The sequence below is a fragment of the Hydra vulgaris genome, chromosome 15 (genome assembly GCF_038396675.1).
Source record: "Hydra vulgaris chromosome 15, alternate assembly HydraT2T_AEP".
Taxonomy (NCBI): Eukaryota; Metazoa; Cnidaria; class Hydrozoa; order Anthoathecata; family Hydridae; genus Hydra; species Hydra vulgaris.
In genome coordinates, this window is record NC_088934.1 from 4,077,717 (window position 1) to 4,090,000 (window position 12,284).

The 12,284-nt window shown below is 28.5% G+C and overlaps 2 protein-coding genes across 6 annotated transcripts in view; both read right to left on the bottom strand.

The window, feature by feature from the left end:
- Nucleotides 1-4,078, bottom strand: LOC136072081 (large ribosomal subunit protein eL13-like). The gene is made up of 3 exons (XM_065820274.1): nucleotides 3,963-4,078; nucleotides 3,379-3,793; nucleotides 1-235 (listed from the first exon to the last, which is right to left on the bottom strand). The coding sequence occupies exons 2-3, from the start codon at nucleotides 3,790-3,792 to the stop codon at nucleotides 17-19; spliced, it is 633 nt and encodes a 210-aa protein (XP_065676346.1). The 5' UTR covers nucleotide 3,793; nucleotides 3,963-4,078; the 3' UTR covers nucleotides 1-16.
- A 4,961-nt stretch (nucleotides 4,079-9,039) lies between these two features.
- LOC136091480 (uncharacterized) overlaps nucleotides 9,040-12,284 on the bottom strand; it is a 7,468-nt gene continuing 4,223 nt past the window's right edge. For 3 of the 5 annotated variants that reach the window (XM_065819099.1, XM_065819100.1, XM_065819098.1), the window contains exons 2-6: nucleotides 11,188-11,241; nucleotides 10,729-10,956; nucleotides 10,430-10,597; nucleotides 9,660-10,014; nucleotides 9,040-9,494 (exon numbers count right to left, since the gene is read on the bottom strand). In XM_065819099.1, the coding sequence (XP_065675171.1) occupies nucleotides 9,222-9,494; nucleotides 9,660-10,014; nucleotides 10,430-10,597; nucleotides 10,729-10,956; nucleotides 11,188-11,210 (1,047 nt within the window). In that variant the 5' untranslated portion in view covers nucleotides 11,211-11,241 and the 3' untranslated portion in view covers nucleotides 9,040-9,221. Of the gene's footprint in view, nucleotides 9,495-9,659; nucleotides 10,015-10,429; nucleotides 10,598-10,728; nucleotides 10,957-11,187 lie in introns of those variants that run through there. The other 2 variants (XM_065819096.1, XR_010644017.1) reach the window with 2 other exon arrangements.

Sequence of the window (12,284 nt, forward strand, 5' to 3'; positions counted from 1 at the left end):
TTTATTAATGGAGGATTTATTTTTTAGCCTTCATTGCAGCGTCCGCTTCAGCGTCTTTGACGCGTTTAGCACGGATACCAATAAGACGAGCGTTGGCACGAGCAACTCGCATGGACCTGAAAACACTAATTTTACGCTCCTCATCTGTTATCATACGTGCTTTTGTGTCTGTCTTAATTTGAGTGATAGGTAGAACTGGACCCTTCAATTGAGTAGCAACGGTAAGTACGGAAGCCTATATCGAAATAAGAAATAAACTTAAATAAGTCATTAGAAAAATAGTAATTTTTATTTAACTTCAATAAACTAAATACAACCTTAAATAGAGGCATTTGGTAATATTAACAATTAATAAGAATGTCAAACAAACATAATCTATTTTTGAAATAACTTTACAGAATTGCCTACATGCCTACTTAAGAAATCAAAATTGCATTAGTTTCTGTATAAATTATAAAATCTTTTTTTAATTGCCTTCCCAATTCAAACTAGATGAAGGATGCGCTTTAAAACATAAACACTAGCTTCAAAATGGATAGATTGCCTTAGTTAAACATGCTCATCAATTTGTTAAAGTCACTTATAGTTTATTGCACCAAAACGTGCTAAAGAAATGACAATTTATAATCTCAAGCACCATTCACCACCAAGAATTTTTTAATTAACAAGCTCATGATTTTTATAATTATTTATTAATCAGCGAATTTCTTATTTTATTCTGAATATCCAATTATACATATATACTAAATATCTAACTTTGACCCGAAATGAAGCCACTTTTGCTTTAATTAGAAATGGCTTCCACAACATTAAGTGTATCATACCCTTTATGAAAAGGGCGAATTAAATGAAAAAATAGTGGCTTCACTTTTCGCCTAATAAAATTCTTAGTTATACATATATATACACATATATATATATATATATATATATATATATATATATATATATATATATATATATATATATATATATATTACCAATATACACACACACATATATCATTGTGAATGAGTCAAATTAATTTTTTAATTTAGCTAGCTCAAAAAAGCTGATAGCTATTTTTATTTGTATATATTTATTTAATAAAATTTATAAACAAAAACAGTATAAATTCTTAAATGAGTTATTTTTTTTCAAAACTATGTTTTTGCGTTTTTAGCATTTATGGTGTTTCTGTTTACACTTTTACTAAATGTATAGAAATATATCAAAAAGGATAGTTTAGTGTCTTATGTAGTTGTGTATAACAATGTAAATACATATTTAAATTCAAAAAAATTAATTAACCTTTAAGAATAGTAAATATACAATATAGTATAAAAAGGATTTAAACAAAATTTTTTTGTTATTAGTTATAACTATATAATTATAATATTTTTTTGATTTTAGCAACTCAAGAATTTGAATTCAATTTTTCTTGGTAATATGTTTAAGTTAAATTGAAGTTTTAATTTGTAGCAAAGATTTGATCTATTTATTAAATGTCTGTGCAATTGGAGACAAAGAGCTGGCTTGGTGCAGCTAGATGCACTATGTAGCACAACAGTCAATATGTGATCCAAATTCATTATGAGCTTTATAAAAAGCAATAAAACATTGCATATTTATAAAACTAAGCGAGAACAACCATCTCGCCATTTGTTGAAGACAGATCTTATCTCTAATACAAAACATGTAAAAACAATACAATTTACAAAATATGTATATGTAAAGTTTTTTTTATTATACCTCAAGTTGTTCAGCCCAAGAGAGTATAACTTACTATCAGGGAGTGGGCAAGAGGAAAAAAGAACACACAAAAAAAGGTAACAAACTTGTAACAAAATAATAAATGCTGGACAGTGTCTTAAAATCAAACAAAAAACACACGAAGGAAATGAAAAAAAACCTTATTTTGGAATCAATTATTTTTACTATTTCAAGAAAAAAAAGCTATAACATTTTTACATATTACAGAGAAGTCAATTGGTTTAAGTAGTATTATTTATTGACAATATTTAATTTAATATTTTTATTTGATAGTTTTGGTCAACTTACAAACCTGTACCAAAAATGTATTTTAAACAAATTGGAAAAATAAAAATGAATAGTTAATGTCAATGGGTAAAATAAGAACCTATATTTATAATGAAAAAAAAAACTGACACACTGTTGTGATCATAATTATGTTGACATTAAAAAGATTACCACAGTAAAATATTATAGAAAAGTTCTTTGATACTATTACTCATAGTTAAGTAAAAATAATAAAATAAAATGACTCAGAGAGTGTTATTATAATCTCTAACATAATCATACGAACGAGACATATGCTCATCATTGTCAATTGTTTAATAAAATTTTATCATATAAATTTATTATATATCATAACTGCTCTACTAACCAATAAGTGAAAATATTGTAACTTTTTAGTCAAGATTTAAAATAATTTTTTGATGCTATTATCATTAATACTTTTAAATAATAGAATATAAAAATTCTGAATTAGACTAAAATAATTTTTTTTAATTAATCAATTAACATTAAATTAATAAAAAACCAAATTATAAACAGAGGATAGAATAGTTTGTATTTGCAATAAATTGCATCCATTTATTTTTCTAGTATTTCATTAAGTTTAAGGCAACATTTACTACTTAAGTTTACTCTGAGCAGCCTCTATACACATATGATTTTTTATTATATTTTCAAGCTCAGAAAACGTTTAATAATCAAAGATTCATACGAACGAGACATTTTATCATCGTTGCTTGATATATTTTGTATAAATAGGTCATTTTTATATAATAATTATACTTTAAATAGAATAAAATTCCACTAAACTACATACCAAATTATTTTTTGGCAATTAAACAAAATTGAATTAGTAAGAAACCAAATTGTAGAGAATAGAAACATTTACATTTGCAACAAATTGCATCCATTCATGCTTCAACCGTTTATTAAGTTGGAGGCACCAGTTTACATCACTTAGATTTAGTCTAAACAGACTCTATACATATATATTTTTCAAGCTCAGAAAACGTTTAATAATCAAAGATTCATACGAACGAGACATTTTATCATCGTTGCTTGATATATTTAATATAATTTGGTCAAATTTTATAGAAGAATTGTATTTTTAATACAACCCATTTCAAATAGTAAATTTTTTAAATTTTCAAGCTCAGAAAACGTTTAATAATCAAAAAGATTCATACGAACGAGACATTTTATCATCGTTGCTTGATAAACTTTATATAGTTAAGTCATTTTTAATTAATGAATTTAAATTTAAAACTTGATATAATATTTTTTAACAGAGCTTATTACTTACATAAACAATAATAATTAAATGTTCAACTTAATAATAAAATTTAATAATAAAACACTAACCTCACTGTCACCAGCCTTAGGCTTATTCTGCTTACGTGGGAATATAATCAACTTGCTTTGATATTCTTGGAGACGTTGCACGTTTGCCTGTAGTGACTCAGTTGATTTATTTTTTCGTCTGTGATCAACAGCAATACCAACTGTTTTTGCGAATCGTAGTTTAATTTGTGCGGTTTTAAGTTCTTCTAAAGTAAACCCTCGTCCACTTCTGACCTTAGTATGGTATTTAAATGTTGGACAACGAACAACTGGACGTAAACTACCAGCAACAGGTCTTGGCGCAATAGCTAAAGCTTTTTTTTGACGTGCAGTACGTCTTCGCTTTTTGCGACCTGGTTGGTTAAACCATGTTCTAACGTAATTTTGCCAGTGTTTATGGAAATGACCATTAGGCAAAACGTTGTTATGCTTCATCCTATGAATAATACATTTTTCAGCATAAAAAAGTATTTTTAAACCTGATTTCAAAAATAAACACCCTTTTAAACAAAGTAATCATATTTGAGAGAAGTATATGCTTAGAAAATACTTTAATTATATAATTGAAGAAGATAATTTAGGATTCAATTTTATAAGATTCTTACTCGTTATGTACGATCAGCAATAGCCTAATAAAGAAGTTTAAGGAACATTGTTCGGCAATTTACCATTGATGATTGAACATTTACAATTAAGAAGTGGACCAATAAATAAATAAATTATTAAACAATAAAAACATGTATTTTAATTTAATTTTAAAAATAATATGGTTAACCATACTTAGCAAAATTTATTTTAAATTATTATATTTAAAAAAAAAAGTTTATTAAAAAAAATTTATATTTTATTAAAACACGCATATCTACTTTGATCACCGATTTAAAGTTAGGGTGCTTTTTTTATGACAAACGATTTCATATTCAGACAAATATTCTACCGTTTTATAAATTTTATATTGCCCATTAATACAAAAATGTGAGTGACCGATGCAGAGGTAAATTAAGACTTTAGGAAGTAAGGACTTCGAAGTTTTAATTTCCCGGTAAATTTAGATGTCATAGGTCAGATTTTCCCGGAAATCATGATCGGAGCTTTAAATTAGGATTTTAAAAGTATTACTTACTTTTTAGAGTTCTAATTTACATATTTACAGGGCCTTCCCGAAGAGATTTTAATTGGGGGTGACGTATTTGTTCCTGTCGACCAAAGCAACAAAATCTTTTTTGATAACTAACTTACCTGAAAAAAAAAAAAAAAGTCCTCGTTGGCCGACATTTGGCGTCAACTATAGATCCCATTTTCCCGACTCCAATATGTCCATTTTCCCAAATAATAAAATTCATAGGGGGCTAGACACCCCCCTATCCCCCTGCCTTCTTCGTGACGGCTCTGCGTATTTAAGTTACAATCGGTTACATCGAAGTCATTCACATTTATTTTTATCAAATTCATTCACACTTAACTTTTTTTTTGTTTGTTTAGTCCCAACTAAAGTAAAAAAATAAGTTATTTAAAACTTTGTTTAATTCTATAATATAATATAAGTTAATTGTAATATAATTTAAGTTAATTGCTTTGCACATCACCAAATAAATTTATGTTATAGCTCATAAATTAATACACCTTTTTTACTTTTTTTGTGATTAAAATTTCGTTAAAATTTTTAATTTTTGTCTTTTGTCTTCTGGTGCCTCTATAATCTTGGCGCTCGGAGCACATATGCCCTATTTTCCCCTCCCTCTCGGCGGAGCTGTTTGTAATTATATTTTCTACTGTTATTGTTATTACTATATTTATTATTATTATTAACAAGTTGCTTTTTTAAAACTTATTGCAATTATTTTTGAAAATTGAACTTTTGTTACCGTTTAAACGACGATATTCATATTTGAGTTTTTAAACTTTTTTTCAAATTTTTAACAACTTTTAGTAACAACTGAAAATTTAAAATACCTTGATATAATAGTAAAAATTATAACTTAAGGAAAATGATGACGTCTCAAAAAGAATTTGGTAACATAATATTTGAACATAAAAAACAAAGCAAAAATCTCAATAAAAAAATTTTTCTTTTAAGTTTAAGACTCATATTTTAAGACTCATATGAAATTATTAAACAATAGTTTATCTTATATTATTTATAAAACTGATTTTGATTAAAAATATTTTCTGTTTGACTTTTGGTCTCAAAATATGTTGTATATATATATATATATATATATATATATATATATATATATATATATATATATATATATATATATATATATATATATATATATATATATATATATACATTACTGTGAATATGTTTTAGATCACTTATATAATTAAACGTATTTACAATTTTTTAGATAAATTAAATGTTTCTTTTTACTTTTAAATGTTTAGTTTGCATTTTTAGGTAAATGGGTAAAATATCTTTAATAGAGAGACAAAAAGTTATTGTGCTTCATGAAGAAGGGTATGTTTATGTTTATGTTATGTTGTTATTGTTATGTTATGTTGTTATTGTTATGTTTGCAGCGCCAAATTTTGTCCAAAACAGGATATTCGAAAACTCCTGTTGCAGAAATTATTAAAAAATTTCGAGAAACTGGCTCCCTTGAAGATAGAAAGAAAAATGGTAGACCTCCTAAGCTAACAAAAGATGAATATAAATATTTAAAAACCCTTTCTTTTAAAAATAGGAAAAAAACATCAACCGAGTTGACAAGGACATTAAGGGTGAAAGTCCCTCAAAATTTAGGAATTTTTTGATTTTTTTTTTTGTTGTTGCTATTATGAAAGTAAAATTATTAAGAAATTGAATGGTGAAAACAGTTTTTAAAAAGCAAAACCTTTTGTTAAATAAATTACATTTTTGTATGGTCATTTATGTGTCATTTTTCCCTAGCAACGTCCCTGGTTACAGGAAAATTATCAATAAAACACATTCTCGACCCCTTTTTTGCATTATTTCTTTTCAGTTTTGTTAGAAATGCAAGCTACAAGTCATATTTCAAAACCTCATATTTGAAAATCCGTGTTTATATCCCTCATTTTAAGTCATCTTTTCAAGCTAAAATTCTGTAATTGAGTAAAAATGAACAAATCTAAAATAGCAAATTGTGATAAAAGTGTTACTGATGGAATAAAGTTTTCTACTAAACGTCTTAGAAAACTTAAAAGTTCTTTTTATGGAATGAGAAAGCAAGAAAAAATTGGTTTAAATAGTGTCAATAGTAATGATGTATGTATGACAAACTATATAAATACTGAAAGTCAATATGTATATGAAAGTGCATCAAAGAGAAAAGTTAAGCCAGTAATGGTACAAAGTAGAAACTCAGACTATGTTAGTGGCTACAAGTTTATTGACATGGAAATTCTTGCCTCCATATTTATGAAACTTGCATATCCTGAATGTTTGCAACCATCTCTATTATTGTTAAGCGAGAATGAAAAGTCTTGCAAAGGATTTGCATCCAATTTATTATTAAGCTGCATTTGTGGTTTTAAATTAGCCTTTGAAACATCAAAAAATGTAGCAGGTTATGATATCAATAAAAGAGTGGCATATGCAATGAGAATACTCAGTCAAGGCTTATCTGGTCTACATCGGTGTACCATGTTAATGTATATGCTTAAAAGATTATGTAAAAAAAAACTACAATGTTATTGCTCAGAAATTGACAATCGCAGCACAAACAGTTACTAATGATACTATGCATGAAGTTGCACAAGAACTCCGAGAAGGCAAATCTCTTAATGAGATATTAGATGCTGGAGTTTCGGTTGATGGAACATGGCAAAAAAGCGGATATAGTTCAAATAATGGTGTTACTGCAGCATTGTCCATCACAAATGGGAAGGTTTTAGATGTTGAAGCATTATCTAGAAAATGTAAAATATGTGAAAAAATTCAAAATGCCACTAATTCAAACCAGCAACCAGCAGAAAAAAAAGGACACATTTGCAATTAAAAACTATGAAGGATCAGCTTGTGGGATGGAAACTGCTGGTGCGATAAAGATATTCAATCGCTCTCTAGAGAAATATAACTTGCAATACACAGAAAACTTAGGTGATGGTGATAGTAAAAGCTACACTACTGTCAAAGGAACATACAAGGATGTTGAAATAATTAAACTGGATTGTATTAGACATTTTCAAAAGCGCTTTGGATCTCGTTATCGGTAATTAAAAAACAAGTCAAGGGCTAAAATGGTAAAGGCCGTTTAACAAACGCTTCAATTGATCGTCTGCAAAATTATTTTGGAATCGCTTTTAGGAAAAATTCTGGAAACCTTGAAGGTATGAGATCATCTGCTTTAGCAAGTTTATTTCATGTAGCATCTTCCAGCAAAAATAATTGGTTTTACCCGCATTGTCCCACAGGCAAAGACAGTTGGTGTAGATACAATCGCGAAAAAGCTAATGGTACGAATAAGTTTAAACCAGGACTCGGTCTTCCTATTGATATTGTACTTAGATTGAAGCCTATTTATGTAGAACTAACTTCAAATGCTTACTTGAATCAATTACTTCATGGGAAAACACAGAACCATAATGAAAGCTTCAACGCAATGATATGGTCCAGAATAACAAAGCCAAAATATGTTTCGCTTACACAACTCAATTTGGACATTACGATGCTATTGGAGCCTTTAATATAGAATTAAAGTCTAGTATTCTTATATTTTGGAAAACTTTGTATGATACCAGGACAGCATATGTAATTACTTGAACCAGAGAAGAGTCAGCATGTCAGTATATAAAAACAAAGACACGATCAAGAAACGAAGAAAGATTTTAAGAGGCCGCAAACATAAAAAATGTGACAAATTTGAACAGAAAGAAGGAAGTTTGTATGGAGCTGGTTTTTGTGATTAAAAACTAATAATAATATGCTTTTTTATATTATATTTCTTTTATTACTGTTAGTTTATAATTTCTTTTATTTTAATTTTCTCTTATTTGTCATTTTTCTCAGAAGGCAGGTTTTTAACCTTCCGGCAGAAGTATCTTAAAAACCGTTTGACCGATTTATATGAAATTTTCAGGAAGTGTTCCTCTCATAAAGATATATACAATAAGCAAACAACTTTTTTAAAACGTTTTTTAAACAGAAAAAAATTTACAAAACGTTTATAATTTTTGTGCTTAAAATGATAGCAAAAGTTAAACATGGCTACCACCTGACAGAAAAGTTGTTAACAAAAACTGTCTGTTTATTGCATAGATCTATCTTTCATCAATAAACAGGGAAAAAAATAGCTATTTATGACTTTCTGATCGACCGCAATCTTTGCCAGAGTGAAGGAACTAATTTCCCTTTTTTCCTTAGTTACCATGGTAACATGATGCTATATTTTCTTCACTCTAAATTTAAAAGTGTTAAATTACACTAAAAAGGTGTGCAGCATGAAATACACCAAAACGGTGTTAATTTGCACCGTTTTAGTGTATTTCATGCTGCACACCGTTTTAGTGTTAATTTACACTGTTTTGGTGTATTTCATGCTGCATACCGTTTTAGTGTATTTTACACCGTTTTGGTGTCAATTTACACCATTTAAGTATATTTCATGATGCACACCGTTTTAGTGTAATTTACACCGTTTTGATATTTCATGCTGCACACATTTTAAGGGTTAATTTACACCGTTTTAGTGTTCATTTTTGGCGTTGATAACAACATACACAAATTATTATTTATAAAGTACATAAAACTACATTCATGTTTACGTTCTACTCATAAAAAAAAGCTGTGTTTATAAAAATGTTTTTATCGTACAATTAAAATAAAGATTTTAATAGTTGATTTGCCTTGATAAAGGAAGATTTGCCTTGATAAATATTGATAAAGGAAGATTTTTTTTTTAAATCGCAACTGCCAACATGTCCCAAAATGATTTTGATCCTGAAGGATATTCCAGGTTGAACGCATAAAAAAAACATAATTTGGCATGTATAAAATCAACAAGATACTTTTTTTGGGCAACCACAACACCTTCAATGGATAGAATATATTCTTTTCCTTCAAGATAGACTGTAGGCTGCATGTCGGCCGATTCGGGTTTTTGCTTAACAATAACAGAGCGAGGATTTAAATAATGATTAATAGCCATCAAAAGGTCGTCGTCATCATATTCCTAAAATATCGTTAAAAAAAATTTATAAACACCTTTTTTTAATACATGAATAAACAATTTCATAATTTTTAATTAAATTAATTTACTGTTATAGAAACGCCATAGAAACAACCTAAACTTTTATCGAAGCAGCAAAAAAAATTTTTAAACAATATAATGACATACCTGTGGTGTCTTTAAAGCCTTTCTCAGAAGATCTCCGTTTGAAGCTAAAAAAGCTCTGCAAGTAGGAACTTTAAGACCACCATCCAGTTCAACCTCTTGATGCCAAAGTTCCTCGCTATGAATGATTGCTGGAAAACAATTTATAATATCAGCAACTTTAGGGTAGCTAATAGAAATCCATTCTTTGCGTTGACGAAAGGTATATTGCATACGCTTTTTGAGAAAATCAACATCTTGCTCGCATTTCCTCATTTCAGCTTGCATAGCTTGTTCATGAAATTGAGAGCTAAAATCATCTTCTCCATCATTATCAGCATTTTTTGTGACAGTTGTAACAGAAGAATTTATTTTACCCCTACACACATAAATATGTATATCAATAAATCTCTCTCTCTCTCTCTCTCTCTCTCTCTCTCTCTCTCTCTCTCTCTCTCTCTCTCTCTCTCTCTCTCTCTCTCTCTCTCTCTCTCTCTCTCTCTCTCTCTCTCTCTCTCTCTCTCTCTCTCTCTCTCTCTCTCTCACTCTCTATATATATATATATATATATATATATATATATATATATATATATATATATATAATATATATATATATTTATATATTTATTGTGTGTATATGTCAATGTGTGTACTTACCATTTTTCATAAAAATTGCTGACCAGGACATTTTTTACAAAAAAAACATACTTACGAGGCCAATAAATACCGGATACACAAAAATGTTCCCGTAAATAACTCTATTGGTATAATTATGCTTTATTTATTACTTACTTGCACTGAAATGCTTTTTTTTCTGGCAATAGGTTTCTTCTAAAGTTTTTAAACTTATTCGTTAGACACTTTAACCACATTGAGCCATCTCCATTTATGTCTATGAGGGTTGGATACCGTAGAAGCATTTTATTCACTACTGCCCTCAGATCTTCGGGATAAGGATACCTTTTTTAAAAAAAAAGTATAATTACTGTTAAAAAATAAACCAATATAATATAAGGTCAAATAATGTTTTGCACTTTGATTTAAAATAATGTCAAATTATTAAAAATTGTAACTAATATTATTATACTAACAATGTGATTTTGCAAATTGACATAAACAGCAGATCTACAATCTGCAATCTTGTAGAGGATGTTAAATTGACTGGGATAGGCTGATCTCCATTAAATTGAAGAGGAAAATCAGGAAGATAAACACTCAAATTTGATTTTTTTTCAGATAATTGGGTTAAAGGAATATTCTTTGAAGTCAATGGTGGTGAAGTTAATACGGTATTACTTGTACTTTCAGCCTCCATTACACTATAAAAAACAAAACAATGCAATTAAATGTGACAGAGCTTTGGTAAAGTTTTTATTTACCATAATTGGTATATAACAAGAGCTATGGAAGACTAAAAATATATATATATATATATATATATATATATATATATATATATATCCAATTTTTATTGTAATCTATCATCATACAGTAGTCATCTAATCTAGTTGTAGTGACCATTTAATCAAAGAGAAGTGAAAATCACTAACCTGTCATCAAATAGAAGTGTCATGTACGATTGTGCTCTGGAGGTACAAGATTTGCTGAAAAAATACAAAATACAGAAAAACAGGGATAAATAATAAAAAATAACAAAATAACAATACATACTTTAATTTAATGTTTAATATATCAAATTAATAAATAAAAAGGCTTTATTTCAACGGATTGTGAATCACTAAATCATTACAATTACTACAAAGAAGTTCATTTATATAGCACAGTAAAAGTATTTTGGCACAATTATATCACGTTCTTTAATCAAGTATATTAGCAACAGATGATATTCGTGTAAGTCGTCGACTGTTACAAAAATGTATTTTGACAATCTAATTATGTGAAAAGCTTGAATGTGCTCATCATATTTAACTGTAGAACATAGTTGACACTGTAAGAATATTGTTGAACTGCACTTGTAGATAGCAATAATGCTAGCAAACTCCTGAGGCCTAAGAAGAACGCAGTCACCAATTCGGTACAAAATAGAATCATAACTTGCAGACTTAGCATAAATTATTTTAGTAAGCTGGGGCCAGTTTGTGTTAAAGACTTGCTTGACAAGAAATGGAAGAGAAGACACATCAATTTCCGTAGTTCCTTTAAGAATAATTTCTACATCAACAAAATCATTTCTTGTTCGATCATATGCTGCCCTTTTCTGAAATTTGCATGCTATTGTGTATTGGATATTTTTAAAGTTCTTAGAGTTTGACACAAACTTCTTGTGCACCTGATTGACTCCTTCAAAACGCAAACAAGAAGTCACACTGAGGATTCCGTGCTGCTCAAGAAGATGAGGGTAATGCACTGTGTAATGTTGTTTTGGTGATACAGAACTATTGGGAAAATTTTCCATTACTGATACCAAGTGTCTTTCACATATTTCCTTGAACTTTGGTAGTTGTTTTATGTCAAATGATGGTGCAAAACTAATATCCACTAACTGACGCAAAAGCTTCCATGTACTCCACACTTGATCACTTTTGGGAAAGTAATCAGCAAAGAGAACACCAAATAATCTCATAAAACACCATATTTGAACTGCTTTGCCCTTAATTTCTTTTTTCACCACAGGCCCAGGTTTATT

What these genes read in the sequence shown, in the direction of transcription:
- LOC136072081 (XM_065820274.1), bottom strand. Translation starts at nt 3,792, where the DNA reads ATGAAGCATAACAACGTTTTGCCTAATGGTCATTTCCATAAACACTGG. An exon ending in CTAAGGCTGGTGACAGTGAG is followed by an intron (nt 236 to 3,378) that starts GTTAGTGTTTTA and finishes ATTTCGATATAG; the next exon opens with GCTTCCGTACTTACCGTTGC.